Source organism: Halyomorpha halys, unplaced genomic scaffold (genome assembly GCF_000696795.3).
Source record: "Halyomorpha halys isolate HHAL.00 unplaced genomic scaffold, Hhal_1.1 Scaffold109.1, whole genome shotgun sequence".
NCBI lineage: Eukaryota > Metazoa > Arthropoda > Insecta > Hemiptera > Pentatomidae > Halyomorpha > Halyomorpha halys.
Window position 1 is genome coordinate 631,082 of NW_027107176.1, and position 16,426 is coordinate 647,507.

At 30.3% G+C, this 16,426-nt stretch overlaps 1 protein-coding gene and 1 long non-coding RNA gene across 2 annotated transcripts in view; one reads left to right on the forward strand and one right to left on the reverse strand.

The window, feature by feature from the left end:
* The window catches only part of alpha-Man-Ia (alpha-Mannosidase class I a), a 207,407-nt gene extending 197,164 nt beyond the window's left edge, over nt 1-10,243 (reverse strand). The window contains exon 1 of the mRNA XM_014415945.3: nt 9,545-10,243. Coding sequence (XP_014271431.1) covers nt 9,545-10,171 — 627 coding nt within the window. The 5' untranslated portion in view covers nt 10,172-10,243. The remainder of the gene's footprint in view (nt 1-9,544) is intronic.
* Nucleotides 10,244-10,368: 125 nt separating this feature from the next.
* LOC136795317 (uncharacterized) lies at nt 10,369-13,962 on the forward strand. The gene is made up of 2 exons (XR_010842902.1): nt 10,369-11,669; nt 12,992-13,962. It is a non-coding gene; the product is annotated as an uncharacterized lncRNA (long non-coding RNA).
* The last annotated feature ends 2,464 nt before the right edge of the window (nt 13,963-16,426 follow it).

The following is a 16,426-nucleotide window of genomic DNA, read 5'->3' on the forward strand; positions in this document are numbered from 1 at the left end:
TTATAACGTTTAACCAATAAAAATAGATATAAAGATAAAAAATAATGGTTTCTTATTTTAACTATCCTAATAGCCGTGTTAAATGTTAAACCGCCTCATAACGAACAGTTTAACGAGCAGTTAAAAGTAAAAAGAAGATAAACGTGTTCCTGACTTTTAGGCAATCGTACCACAACTAAATGATATATGGCTGTTTTATCTTTCTTTAGTGAAGTAAGTTACCTTTAGAGTACATTATAAACAAAATATACCTCAGGATAACTGTAACAGGAAAAGAAACACTAAACCATTCGTAAAAACATGGAAATCCAGTGAGACATGCTGCAGACAACTTTCACATATTGCCAAACTTTTTTCATTATTATTTATTTTTTGATATTTATAAATGTATTTACATAAAAATACACCGAGTAAATTCGATATAAGATCATAATGAAGTGATACGTCCATGTATAACTGTAATAATATTTCTACATTATGACTTGAGGCCATCTTCTTTTCAGGCGCCTCGGAGGATTGTCAGGAATGGAAGAGGAAGCAACGTTAGACACTAGTTGGTTAGGAAGTTTATAATTGAAGGATTACTATCTGTTTTGAGCTAGATCGGTTAAATATGGAACATTAAGATCTTTATGGATGATTATATTTGTGACTAAGGAAGGAGCATTGAGGATTTTACAAAGGATTTTGGATCGCAACGATTGAATACGAGAGGAATTTAATTGTTTAATGTAGCCCCAAAGCTCAACTCCGTATGTCCAGATAGGCCTTATTATAGTCATATAGATCAGTCTTTTGTAATGGATTGGAAGTTTATATCGTTTGTCTAGTAAGTGTTGTAATATTCGGAATCGACGTGCAGTTTCCTGTCTATTCGGTCTTGTGTGAGGATTCCAAGTTAGTAATTTATCCAGATTTAGACAAAGGTAGCGGATCTGTTCTACAGGAGTAAGATCATTTATAAAGGATACTGTAGGGCAGTCGGTATTATCCATTTTTGAATTTAAATTAATACTTGCTCGTTTAAAAATAGCAATTTCATTATATTTACTATAGAAATATTACTCCTAACTATATTTTCATTTGTAGGCTAGCGAATCGAAAAACTCATTATGTTTTAACACAGATTTATCTATAAATTTATTCTATTAATGCGTAATAGTCATTCCCTATTGCCTACTACGACTTATTGACACAACCACAGATGGATGATAGTATCGACAGGTACCAGGCATGTAACTTCGAAAGTTAATATTCACTCCTTTACTTGTCACAAGTATAGTGAAATTAGAATAAAATATTTTGGGCAGCAGACCTGCTCTCCAGAACAATTATTCAGTTTATTAAAAGGCAATCTAATTAACTCTAATTGCAGTATTCTTTGCAACTATGTACGACGTGCTACACTGGAAAGAGCTCAGTTGGTTAACATGTGAGGGATCAATGTCACAATTTTTTACAAGTTTGATCTTATAATTTTGTTTCTTTTAACAAAAATACTATATTGCTGTTTTAAATCACTGACTTGTTGATTTTTTTAAAGCATATAATTTTTTTTTCTAGTTTTGATATTAAGGTGTTGTAATTAAAATTGCAAACAGGTTTTAACAGACCGATATTTTTTCCATTGTGTAGTGTTCTTAGTCAATTGAAAAAAAAAAAAAAACAGATTTATTTATAAATTTATGCGTAATCTTTATTCTCGATTACTTACTACGGCTTTATGTATTAGATAATTTTTTTTTTTAATTTAGGATTTCCAATGCTATTTTATACATTTACAGTGCATCATGCGCGTGGATTTTCCTAGTTGCTTAAGAAAATTAGACAATGAAAATTGATGGGGAGTGCCTCTGTGAACAAAGTAGGATAATTAACTAAATTGTTTATTAAAAAAAAAATTTTTTTTATCCCAAAGGATTAAAATAGAACTAACTATAAAAGTTTTCAACGTCAACTAACATACGAATTAACTAATTAAAGAATGACTTATATTATATAAAGTTCAGAATGAATGAGGTGGTATGAGTTCGAAGTCCAAATACGAGTCTTAAATTTTTACCTGGGGTTAGTCACACCCTACCTCTCCAATTAAAGGTTAAAACATTAATTAAAATAATAGAATAACCTATACATTTTTTTTCTAGTTCCTTATTATTAGGTGGTATAATTTTGATGGTGAAAGGAACCAGAAATTTTTTTTTTAACTTAATTTTCATAGCCTTCTAAATTAAAAATGATACAGAATAAAGAGAGAAACAAATAGTGTTTGTGGTAATATCTCTGAACCACAATGACAAACATTGATGATAATGAATATTACTAGGATAATTTATGCGTTGCCTGCAGTCGAGGATATAGAACAGCATTAACGAACTTGGTTTCGAGAATACATTACATGTTAATTAGAATGTTAAACACACAAACGGCGCCTCTAATATTGTAATAGAATATATCATACTTTGACAAATATTATTAAAAAGAATACAACTATAATTAAAGTTTATTTGTTATTCATGAATGGATGAATAATAACTTTATGATCATTCATTATTCGCAAATGATAAATAAATAAAATATATATATTTTGTTTTAGTTAAATGTTCAATGTAAATTTAATATTTGTACATTATATGACGGAAAAAAATCTTATATCGATTAAGAACTTTTGAGTAAACAAAGAATAATAAATAACATATTATTTAATAAAAAAAAATGGCTAAATAAATAATTAATTACCCAGATACGAATAATAAATATTTTGATTACTGAATAAAAAATATTTATTGCTGTCTGTCCTATCTGCTCCAAATTATTTGAAAATTTCATACAAAAAAGACTGACTGACATAATTAAAGAAATAAAACATCATTCCAGACCACTGATTTGGTTTTCGATTACTTCACTCAACTACCCATGAATTACATAGATTTACTGAGAGAGAGAAATACTTTATTCATCTATGCTGCCCAAATACATCAGGTTGCTACATACACAGCATACTTATCAATCCGTAATCGGACATATATAAATTACATATAATTACATGGTAACTTAAAATAATAAAAAACAGTTTTTTTCCCCTACAGTTTTCTTTTATAATAAATTTCAGTTTATACGCCAAATACAAATATTTCAATTCATTCCTTTTTTCTCTTTCCCTTTCCTTCAATTTCACCATTTCACAATTTTTAATTCACCCGATCAACAAATTCACTCTCCCGAATTCACCCTTCTAGATCATCTCTATGAATAATCTCCGAGCTAATTCCCATGCAGGTGATGGTGTATGATCCCCAGGGAGTCCAAAATAATATTTTCTGCTAAGGTCGCAATATCCCCGATGCTAACACTTAGGCCTTCTAAGAAGCTCCTTGTTCTGGTATTGTTCCGCGAGATCCAAACCAGAGGCCTCTCACGGTGAACTCTCTCTCCGAAGGTCTCGCTGAATTTTTCCTTTAGGAAAGGGACGCATTTTTCATATATTTCCTTTTTTTCCCTTTCCACTCCACCTTCCTGTTCCAGGTCATTACTTTCAAATCTTACCGTCGGATCCAAGACCAGAGCCGTGCCGTGCTTACGATTTTTGTAAATGCGACAATATCGGCATATCTTACGGATCCGTCGGTGTCAACACAATAGACTTAGAAATAGAATATTTCATCTGCTTTGGATCAAAGGTAATATACAGCTGGTGTATTCCTTGATGTAGTTCAAGCATTCGACAAAGTGGGGGGGGACTTCTATTTAAATTGAAATTACTTATCCCTGATACTTATTACTTAATATGTCAACCGTCCCTTTTTAACAGGTTTTTTGATGTACGTCAAGGTTAAGAAACATCATATACCCATCCAATGAAGAACGGAATACTACCAGTTCTCTATAACTCACATACGCACGAAGAACCCGTTTTAAAGTTTATTCAGTTATAACGAATACACAAGAGCGGATTGACAACTCAAACTAGAACAACATGGGGATGGAAGAGAGTAAACATGCGTCCTGACATTTGGAATCCATATTACACAACCCAATCTCTGAAACGACGAATCAAATATTGGTCCAAGTGCTGTTACACAACATTTCCTAAGCGACCCGTTTCTGATTACTAATTTTTTTTTTTTTAATGATGCAGAGCTCAAGTAGGAAATATTTGAGTAGAATAAATTGTTATCCCCTGCAGGAATTAGATAATTCTGAAGTATATATGGAAGTTTATAATAAAAATTATAAAACGTCAAGTCAAGTAAAAAAAAGGTAACTTTTAACCTCAAAGTTTAAAACAGTTTGTTGATTAAAAAGTGATAGTTTTGAATTGATCTATACTTAAAAGTTTTAAACATTAATGAAATTATAACAAAATAGGTTGATTTGACTGATATTAATGACCTGGACAGAATAACCTGCAAAAAATTTTTAAATATTTAGATGTGAAGTGTAAATTTATATTTAATATTGCCCTTGAGGATGCCCGAAACGTTAGACTATTAAAGATATAATAAAGAGAGTTGAGACAATCTGGATACCAATTAATTTATTTAAACAATAAATACCAGTCTCAAGAAGTTTTTGATTTTTTTTTTTTTTTTTTTGGAGTTTTAGACAAAAAAATATCAAACCACAAATAAGCCAAGATATTTAATGCATATGTTTTTTTGTTTAAAAAAAAAAATCTCTGAAGATAATTAGGAAGCGAACAAAGATCCTTAAAATTAAAAAAACAAAACACGAAAATCATGCATGAATGGAATCATGTAAGATATCAAGGTCGCCTCGGTCAACAGATAAACTATTATTAGCCCATTGAATAATGGAGAAACATGTGAAAGTTATTAATTTGAAAAATTAACCGAGGTATGAAGTTGCCATGACGATGATTTTGGAAATGTATGAACACAAGCTTTTTATTACGTCAACTTTCTCGACGAACAGTCTTCGAAGTTGTGTACTATCTTAATTCGGCAAGTAGATTTTTGATTGAGAGATTGAAATCTCTCATTTCAAGCCACTTCCCAATTAAAGGCGCTTAATAAATTTTGCTCGATTAAACTACCTTAAAGTCTCCTCTTCCCGTTTCCCGTCTTCTCGTTTTAAGTGATACAGGGACCCCCAAGGACTTCCTAGAGGTCATAGTGGGGCGGGTACGGCCGGGAAGGATTTTTTTTTTAATGTTATGATCTCCTTATGTGAGATTGTGATATGTCGTACATCGACTAACATACTCGCAATAAGTATCTGTTTAAACCTAAAGATAAGTAAGGCTACCACGAAGAGCGGGAGTGGTTTAGAACGCTGGGCTATCGTGAGACTTAAGCTGGCCCGCCAGAAGAGCTACAGGCTCTTCCATCTCCTGAAATCCCCGCAACTCTCACTAAGGCTGAAGCTGCAAATCTACAAGGCGATAATCCGACCGACTCTGCTCTATGGTGCACCCCTGCTGCGTCACCTCTACCAAACCACGCATGAAAAGCTGCAGAGCTATCGGAATTCCGTCCTCCGGCGAATCGTCCGTGGAACAACTCTACAGAGGGCCAGAAACACCACCATTCACCAGGAACTCCAGCTACCCTCTGTGCCGGAGTATATAGGCCGAAGGCACATCAAATTCCTTGATGGGCTGAAGGCCTGTGCCAACCCGCTATTCAGGGAAATCACCTCTCCAAGAAGACCTGGGAAGTGGCAAAGCACAGTCCCCTTGGTAGACGTCCTCGCCGAGGGAAGGACTTAGGGCTCTGCAGCTTGAAGTCATCACACCATCACCAGCCGGAATGGCCCCACCCCATTTCTTGTAAGCCCCCAGCTATCATGCCACCACCGCCTTCAGCGGACCATGTTTGCTCATCTTATAATGCCATACGGCAAACGAAGATATAATGTAAATTTTATAAGTATAATTGCATTATATTATCATGTATTCTGTAACCATATAAAAAATAAAGATGTTTAAAAAAAAAAGAGCGGGAGTGACGGGTTTTACGCCGTTCTTCAATTAAAGAAGCTTATTATATATTGCTCAATTAAACTATCTTCTCGTCTTAAGCAAATATTTCAAAGTGATGTAGGGCCATCGCTCCATGGGGGTCTTAGTAAGGTGGGCACGGCCGGGAAAAAAATTTGTATGAGATAATACCTTAGGTCAGCAATTATGAGATCTCCCTAACGCCAAAGTTATAAGCACGTTTTGGAATATAAATCTGAATCAAAACTTATCCAACAATACAAATACTTGGTAACACGATGAATATAAGAAAATATTTGAAGAGAACAATTCCTATTTTAATAATAATCCGATAATACCATTTTCCGATCCTCTACATGCTCATTGAAAGTAAACCCTCTCTCACGGATACAACACACGAATTAATTAATTTTCGACGGACTCCGTACGGAACTCGAGGATAAATTGAAAAGCTCGTATATGTTATAAATACATTTCCCAGAAGTTATGCACTCATCAGGTCAAGTTTTAATGAGAGGTGGAATCAACATCAACTTTTGGTATTATTTCCAATTAGCTTGAATTTAAACATCAACTTCCTGGATTTATGTAGTATATGGTCATCCATCCATCATCATGGATATATGGTAGTCCATCTAAATTTTTAGAGTAAATTCAATACAGCTGTAAATATCAATAAATAAATTATAAAAAATAAAGAATTTAGGGAAAATTATACAAAACTGAAAAAATGATTTGAGTACTTTAAAATTACATAATTAAAAGATGAGAATGTCACAATTTTTTTTTGTTTCTTTTTACACGCTGAATTTGACCCTTACAATTTAGGGGGCATACGGAGTTGAGCTTTGGGGTCCTACTAAACAATCGAATCCTCCCTTATCCAATCCTTACAATCCAAAACCTTACGTAAAATCCTTAATTATTACATTATCATGAATAAAGTCATCCATCAGGTCTTTCAATGTTGCCGATATGACCAGAACCAAAACCATATTCCATCCTGGTCTGGCTTGGCCATCATTACCTGATAATCCTTCTAAGCGTTTGAAAAGAAGATGGCCTCGAGATCTTCTCCTCTAGAAATGTTATAAGAGTAATATCAATGGGTAGATTCTTCACATACACAGACATGTAGGGGTGAATCTACCCATTTATAGCTAACATCAAATTTACTTGTTGTATATATTTTTAGTACAGTTATTATAAATATCAATCAACACATTATAAAAGAAATAAACAAAGAATTAAGGGAAAGTTATACATAACACGTAGTGGATATACTGTAGGGCTTCACTAACCGAGTGGTAGGCCGAATCGTAAGTAAGAAGATAGGGTCAACACAAACCGGTAGATTTGGGTTAGGAAGGTTATATCCAAAGAGCGATTGATGGTATCAGCATTGAACCTTTGGGTTCGTTAAGCTTTTATTACTACACTTAATGTGTTTTAAATGCATAAGGTTCATACTTTGGACTAATATTTTTATTCGATACTTTGATGGTGTCGATAATTTCCATCCCATACTTACGATACAAATATTGATGCTAAGCATACGATGCAATACTGACTTTAATTGGTCTTTAAAAATTTTCCATTTTTTTTTTTAGTTACCGACCGGTGTTGTAAGCACAGCATATATCGATACTTTTGGCATTCGGGCTAACTTTTTTTTTTATAGCTCATCAAATTTTTCGGGCATCGGTGCAGGAATACGAAGTATCGATACATTCCATCAAAAACTTTCGGAGTATTCAAATTTTTTAAGAGATATAATCGATACTTTGGTATCAAATTGTCATATCGAAAGGAGAATCGATACATTCGTGATATCGCAACGTCCTTAGCTCTAATAGATAAGACCTTGATAAAACCCTGTTGATAAGCGCGCTTTTGTTCGACAGAAAGCTTAATAATTAAGACAAATTTAATCAGGTCGATGAGTTTAACCAAGGTTTAGCCAGACTTAATGTTAATATCATCAATACAATATTATTATTGAAAATACATTTTCAAGTAATAACATAATAGAAGGCAATTAGTCTTTAAACCCTTTAAGATAAATTAGATGTTGCCTCTAAATGAATCAATTATTTAAGTTTTAATCTTCTTAGGATTATTTTAAAAAATATGAAAATAATAATACGAATATAAATTATTAGACTACAATTATTAAACCCACTATTAAGTAATATAACAATATCAATAAATTAATATGTAAATATTGTGGTTTAAGTTGTAAAAATACGGTACGGAAAAAAATATTTTTGAATTAATCATGAAGGAAAATTATTCTAAGCCTGTGCTTGTATTTCTAATGTATTACTAATTTATTAATTATATCGATTGTTGTAACGTGGCTCCCAAAACATTCATCTCATGTGATAAAACCAAGTACCAAAAGACTATGTGCTAAGGATATTGCTCAAATTATTTTCAAACCAATTCAATAATTTCAAATTATTAAGATATAAATCAAATGAAGATCAAGAAAAGATAAATTCAAATTTCATACATTTCTTAAATATTTAAATTATTTTAAAATGACGGATCTTCTTTAGAAATGAAGAAAAATTAGGTTTTCTGATATCATTATCATATTTTTACTTGACAATTTAAGTAACTTGTAAGAAATTAACATAAAATGAATAACACAATATAATTAACACTAAAATAAATGAAACATTATGACTTTGATGGAAATAAAAAAAAAATCAAATTTGTGAACAATTTTTCAAATTCAAAATATAGAAATTAAAAATTGAAATGTAATAATATGTTGTAATAACACATTTTTACGTTATTAGGAATAAATAATTATATTTAATTAAATAAAATAATATTAGTTAAAAAAAGTATCCCTGAATGAGTAGGAACTGGTCCATGCCTGGAGACTTTACCCCCACCCGAAACCAAATAAATTTATTGGGGCAATGCTCATACCAAAAACATTAATTATTGAATCTTGATCTGATTTTAAAACTTTCCCTTCATTGATTCCATTTAGTTAATAACTGTAATTATTCAAATAGTGATATATACAATTCTCTATATCTGAACTTTAATATTGTAAATTAATAACATCACAATATGTGACTTAAAATATGGACATCCATGATAGCTGTTATGTAAAAATTAATTTTATAACTATGAATGACAGAAATGAAACAACTAATTTAACTTAATTGTTAAAAACAATTAGGGAATTATTGATATAAGTTCAACATAACAAATTATGGTTCCTTGATAGAAAATTACAATGTGAATTCTTATCAGAAAAACTAATTAACAACAATAAAATTAAATAATTTATGATAACTTTCATGAAAGTCATGAATGGATAAAACCACTGTCAATGAGCACAAAAATAATAATAGGACTGATTATTAAACTTCAAATTCGCTTTAATTTTTTATCTAATACATTTTAAACATTATCTTCATGTGAAGTAATTCATAAATGATCCTTGATGGGTGATTAAGATTGGTTATCTTGTGAAATTTTCAATGTCAGGAAGATATAATTGTAAAATCAGATATATATATTCAAGATTAAATAGATTGCTCTATTGCTAGCACTCACCTCTAAAACTTTATTGCGCCTTTCTCTTGCGATAGGATCTGAATCTTCTCCTCTATTGATATTTGGGTAATGATCACTGAAACTTGGAGGGACAGTCACTATCAACTCATTGTCAACTTCAACATTCCCAGCAGTTTCTTGTTGTTTTTGCTGAGTTTCAACCATTTTAGTTGATGAACTAGTCGAGGGTTTATTGTATTCAGGGCGTTCCAGTACTTTTTGGCTTTTTCTGTCCATTTCCATATCTTCAGCTATCTTAGCCTTAAGTTTAGCCCTGTCCTCTAACTCGTGTGGATCATCTTGATCAAGGAAATCATGCCTAAAGATACCTAATTTGTTAGACCTAGAATTATCACTAAATTCATCCATGTGGGGAGGAGCTGGGAATAAAAGTTCTGGCCCAGCCTTTTGTATTTGTTTGTAAACAGTATAAACACTACTGCTCGAGTTGACAAATTTAAAATCGGGAAGAAAGAAGAAAGCACCAAAACAAACTACACCGAATGTAAAAAATACTAAAATAATTAAATATTTTTCTCGAGGTCTAAAAGATCTTCTTACGGAAGACGGTAGATGAGCTCCATTTAAATATCTTTGGTGAGTCGGTAAAATACCCGTCGAAGCCATTTTAACGGGTTTTTGAAACTGAGTCAATTTCGCTATAACCACTACTTTCACGCCATTTTACCTACTACCTTAGGCAAACATGGAATGAGAAAAGTGGGAGAGTTGATAGCAGGGCGGCAACCGTGCCTTACTGTATACACATTAATCTGTATTTTTCTATTAGTATTTTTATAAAATAATAATACTACTAATTAGTAATGTCAGCTAACTGTTTGCCTAAGTAATGAATTCATGTTTAAAGGTCCTGAATAAGATTTCCTGTAGAAAGTAAAGAATAACTATTACTGTACCTCTTTGGATTGATTGTACTATCAATGGAAGGTTAAGTGTCAAGTTATAAAACACTAGGTTTTAAATGAGTGACAGTTTTCTTTATCTTCGGTAATAAAAGTTTAACTGTACGATTAGTATAGTTTTCACATGCTAAACAATCAGAAACAAGCGTTAATAATATTATGTGTGTTCGTATCTAATGAACCTTGACACAGAAAATATAAAGAACATATAAGGAAAAGAGAATCTGGTATTTATGTATTAGTATTAACGAATCGCAGCAAAAATTCTGCTAATGTGCCAATAAAGAGTCGTCTTGTTCGCTTAGAGTAACTTTGTTGTTTGCACACAGCAATCTTCTTGTTCCTACTGCTGGAAGTTATCTTTGATTTTCTTGTTGTTTGCTGATTTTTTACCCCATTTTTTAGTACTACGAAGATGCATATTTGGGATTAGCCAAAAACAGAACAAGATGCAATTTTATTTCTTCAGGAGCAAAATATTTTATCTAAAAACGTACATGTTGCAATTCCCAAGACATGAAACTATATTTTGATAAAAGTAACTTTTGTAAATGTAATTTATGACAGTGTGGTCAGCAAGTGGGACTTTAAAAAGACACCTGGTTTGAGTTGAGTGGAATTCCATATTGTTCAGCTTTAAGATTCATATTCTGCTGGTGTGAGGAGCTTACAATGATTAAATTTTGTAAAAGCAGCCTTGATTTACCAGATAAAACTGTTATAGACTGGAATAATTATATGCGTGAATTATTTATCTTGGATATGGATAATAAATTAAACAAGAAGATAGGTAGACCAAATTTCATTATGGAATGGCAAAGCAAAATAGAGACTGTTTGAATCTATATTAAATTCTATATCAGCCCATTTTCTACTGAAATCTGATTGACTACTATACATAAATAGAATGTTTGGAATTTTAAAGTGTTTTGATTTTACCTAAAGTTTTTTATTCTATAATTTGTTGCAAAACCTTAAGGTGTAGATTGGCGCATTAGCAGAATTTTTGCTGCGGTGGCGTTAATATGTAAGTACCGAGAATCTTATGTAATGTAACACTTGATGCCTTTTTAGTTTAAGATGAACCTGCTTCATTGTTAGTTCTGTCAAAAAAAAATTTTAATAAATGCATAATGAATCTGGGTTGTGTGAGAAGTATGAATGAATGGCCAGGATAAAGCATTAGGACTCAAATGAATAAGGTATAATGGAAGTTCCTACTAATGAACAAATTTAACTTCAATTATTAAATGGTGATAATTGCCTTAGTTAGATCTATTATTTTTAGACTAATTCAGCACGTATAATAATCATGAATGATTATTTACACTCTTACTTCCGTCAAAACAGCCCTGCAACATGGGGTGAAACGTTGGCTCAAATAAAAATAGTACATAATATTACTATTTGAGTTAAATTTGACCGCACCCAGACCATATTCCATTTATTGTTACACACGATCAATCTTCCATCAAGATTATGCTCTAAAAAGAATTTTTTTTATCAATTGACAAGACGAAAAATTGGTCATCCATGTCGGATCATTACATCATAGAATCCAAATGAAATGTTCATGTTTTTTATTTGTTTAATAGTACGATTAACAGAAAAATTAATGAAAGACAGGTTCGGACATAGGGAGTTATTAGTGGTTCAAAGTTTAGATTGGTAGAGAAGAAAAAAAAGTAGGCATAGTAAGCTGAGTGATTGGACAAGGTGCTTAGTCATATATAATGGACTGTAGAAATACCAAAGTATATGTAATTAACTAATAGTTACATTATTATAATTAAATAGACTAAATTTTATATCTGAAGCATTCAGTCGTAAAGCATGGTGACTAAAAGTTTTTATAATTATGAGAGATAGTTGACTGTGGATGATAAATGAGGAGAAGATGGTTGGGGGTGCGGTCAATGAAAAACACAAATAAGTATGATTAACTTATTTTAATGTGCCGACGTTTCGGCTAGAGTTTCTAGCCTTCTTCAGGGCTGTTCGCTGGAAGATCGAGCGCCTAAAAAAGTTTTTATGAATTTCATGAAATATATGTTTAGGCATCACCAGCTTTTTTAAGGTTAAATGCACAAAATGTTGAAAGAATCTTTAGGAAATATGTTTTTTTCTAAAAGATTAGTGTTGACATTATGTTATGTGAGAGACTTATGGTTAAAGGTAAAATATTATAAATTCACTAACATTTTAATATTGTGAAAGATTTTATTTTGTCAGTTACCATGTTTTATGGTAAAATGGCTAATTTATTAATATAATGTTATACTTATTACATCTTGAAAAACTTATTATTCCTTCCCATATTTCTCCTTTGTATGTATATATATTTTTGTTTCCGTCTGATAGGTCTTATACAGACGTTGAATATGAGTATTAATATAATACTATTAACTGTATTATAAACAGTTTAATATGAGTATTTCTCTTAATATATATTGTAAACCATCCACTTGTATAAATGTCTGAAATTAAAGTAAAAGACGATCTTATTAAATATTCATCATTACAGGGTCCGGAATATTGGTACTGATTCTCCAGCAATAATATGCAAAATTAAATGTTGAGTTCTAATATAATTCACTTTTTAAGAATATAAGTCTAATGACTTATATTAAAAACAGAAATGTACCTAAAACCAAGTTCATCTTAATATAATTGTCTACTTTAAAAGATTTAAGCCAAGGAATGCAATGTGGTGTGACAAATATATGGACAAAATGTTATCGTTAAAAAAATATATCATTAAATTAAGAGATATAATACTTTAATTTTTTTTTTTTAACAAATAGGAGTTAGTATTAACTGGAAGTATTCTTAATGCATCGTAAAGAAAAAGGGAGGCCTTACCATACATTGAGATTTTATTAAGAATAAAAAATTTAAACAAATGCAACTACATCAAAATATTTTGTTTACTCTGAAGTATGGTATGCATACCTATCATTCTATGCTAAATTAATCTGAATAAGTTGGAAAATAAAAAAATGTTATTGAAAAAAGAAAAATTGACCACCATCTCATTTTACGGTAGCATTAAAATTGCAAAACCAAATGTATTTCGAAAACATAATACTGTTTTTATCATGATGTTAAGAAACATATGATGTGCTAATGCGATTAACTTCATTTTATTTGATAATATAGGAAACAAAATATAGGAGTATATAGGAAAATGTTGACACATAAAGATTAAATATTGAAATAATATTTATTTTTCTTACAAAATTGCATAATAAATACAATTATGTGAAAATAGGTATAAAAATTACTTAAAAGTTATTTTTAAAATATTCGTAATATCTAGGTTTTCCTAAAATGAAGACAATTTCTACACATATTATAAATAAGGAATAGATTCAAAGAATGAAATAACAATTTCTCATTCTGAGGAAGAACAATGCAATTACTATTTCGAAACCATTATGAGCATTATATCTTCTGTAAAAGGTTTTGTCTGAGGAGATAAAAAAAAAAAAATAAAATTATCAATAAATACCGAATGTTTCAGTGTCAAGTACCCAAACTAAATATATGAATTAAGAATTTTTAAAAAAATTCCTATAAAGGTATGACTATTAAAGCTTTGTTTAGGAGATATTCACGTGCAAAGATTTTCATGGTTATAAGTTATTTGACTATGAAAATCACATAAATAGATTAATGTGTTCCAACTAATGCATTAGTAAAGTGTAAACATGAAAATTCATATTAAATGTAGTTCAAAGTGATTTTCTTGGGTATTAAGATAAGCCCCACCATTTTTGCTTCACTTTTCCTGGCAACTTAAGTCCCCATTATTCTCTATTGTCCAAATTAAAAATTATTAATCTGTCCTTGTCAACACAGTTCTGCAAACTCTTAGTGGGATGGGTCTTACCAATTTTTTTAATTCTGTATACTTTATTGAGCTATAAATAATCAATAATCTAAAACTGCTAAAATTTACAATTTATATTAATAATTTTATACATACAATTAGATCATATTAATAAAATCATGAACAGGATACTTGTTTTATTTAAAATTTTAAAAGTTTTCAACATTATATATTATTTATGTAGGCATAGAAAATACAAAAATGTACACAGTTAAACAATAATCTAGTACTGCAATTGACTTTATTAGTCCATTAGGCCGAATTAGTCATACTTTTACTTTTGTCAGATCACTATTTAGAAAGTAAATAAAGATCATCCACAAACATCATGCTACAACGGGATGATATTTGGATTAAAGTGACTCAATGCTGAAAGGTTGAGAATATTACCATCTCCATAGCCTGTTATTGAGATTATTTCAGTAACTAGTAAATCAATTTTTGGTACATTGTAAAAATTAAATTGTTAAAATAAATTAATTAGTATCCAGGTTAATTCTCAAAACATCCTTTTTTATTCCTTTAAAAGTCCAACGTTTCAGCCATCCTTAATGACAATCAAATAAGTAACAACTTTTATTATACATGAATTTTTAACAAACATTATAATACTAATAAGGTATACAATACAGCATTATAATAATAATTGAGGTATACTATACAACATTATAATAATAATAAGATATACTAATAATTTAGCATACCTTAACACTTACACTTCATATCCAACAATTTAAAAACTTTTTGCAAGCTATTCTGCCCAGGTCATTAATATCAAATCACCCTATGAAACAATAAAATAAGGAATCATATTTGTTATGGCCACTGTACTAATGAAGGAGAAAATATATTTTTTTTATTTTTTGTTATAAACGTACGTATATATGTATTCAAGTATACTCGTATATATTTACGTGCTGATACACAAAATATATGTTGTTTATATGTATCTATTGAATACAGTTTAGGCTTAAATAAGTCCGCATAAAGTGCGAGTATTACGACTTAATCATAGACAGTGTTTTAAGTTCTGTTTTATTTTATTTTGTTAATTTACACAACCTAGAGATGCATTTTTTATTTCGGCATACATCCTGTTATTTGGAATCTTTTTTTTTTTTTTTCTTTGTAACTAATTAAATAAAGACTTATTTGTTGCTATTTTTTTTTTATTTAATACTGGGCGGCAGTATTGATAAGTTCACTTTTGAACCCCCACTGCTGCTGCAATATTAATTTATTAATATACTTGCCTTTGCTTACATCTAATAACCTATTTTGTCACTATTCCATTAATGCTCAAAACTTTTAATTACAAATTAGCTTAACAGTATTATCACCTTCTTTCTTATCAACACACTAGTTTTAACCTTCCATACACTCAGGTAAGGCTTATAATTGATTTATTTAAAAACGTATTTTATTATTAGAAGGTTAATATTTAAGATATGCTAAATTACTAGTAATAATGTTGTTTATTAAAATTGTTAAAAATGAATCTATAACAAAAGCTGTATTTATTAGATTGTCCTTGACTCTTAACCTGGACACTAATTAATTTATTTAAATGATAAAAACCAGGCTCAAGAGGTTGAAATGATTTTATATATAAAATAAAAATTAAAGTTGAGATCAATAATAATTGAAGGAAAAAATAAATAACTGTAGGTAATATGTATCCCACCAAAGGCAATTTATTTTTGGCTGAGATTAGAAAATCAGCTAATTATCTTACAATTAAACAAATTTTTCCTTACTTAAAATATTTTTTCATACCATCTAACACACAGATTCCCAAAATTTTTTGCCTCAGCACCCTTTTTGAGCAAAAAAAAATTAGTGACACCTTTGTTGAGCTAAAATAATTTTTTAGCATTCTTATTGAGGTGAAAAAATAAAAACATTTCGCCACAATTATCCTTATAACGGTTGAATAAGTAGGAAAATATGAAATACAGTGTGAAGTAAAATGCACTGAATATTTGATAATTTAATTTTTTTTTTTAAATTATTATTTTGAGAATGTGGCATTCGCTTATGGTACCCACTTTAGAAACCACTGATCTA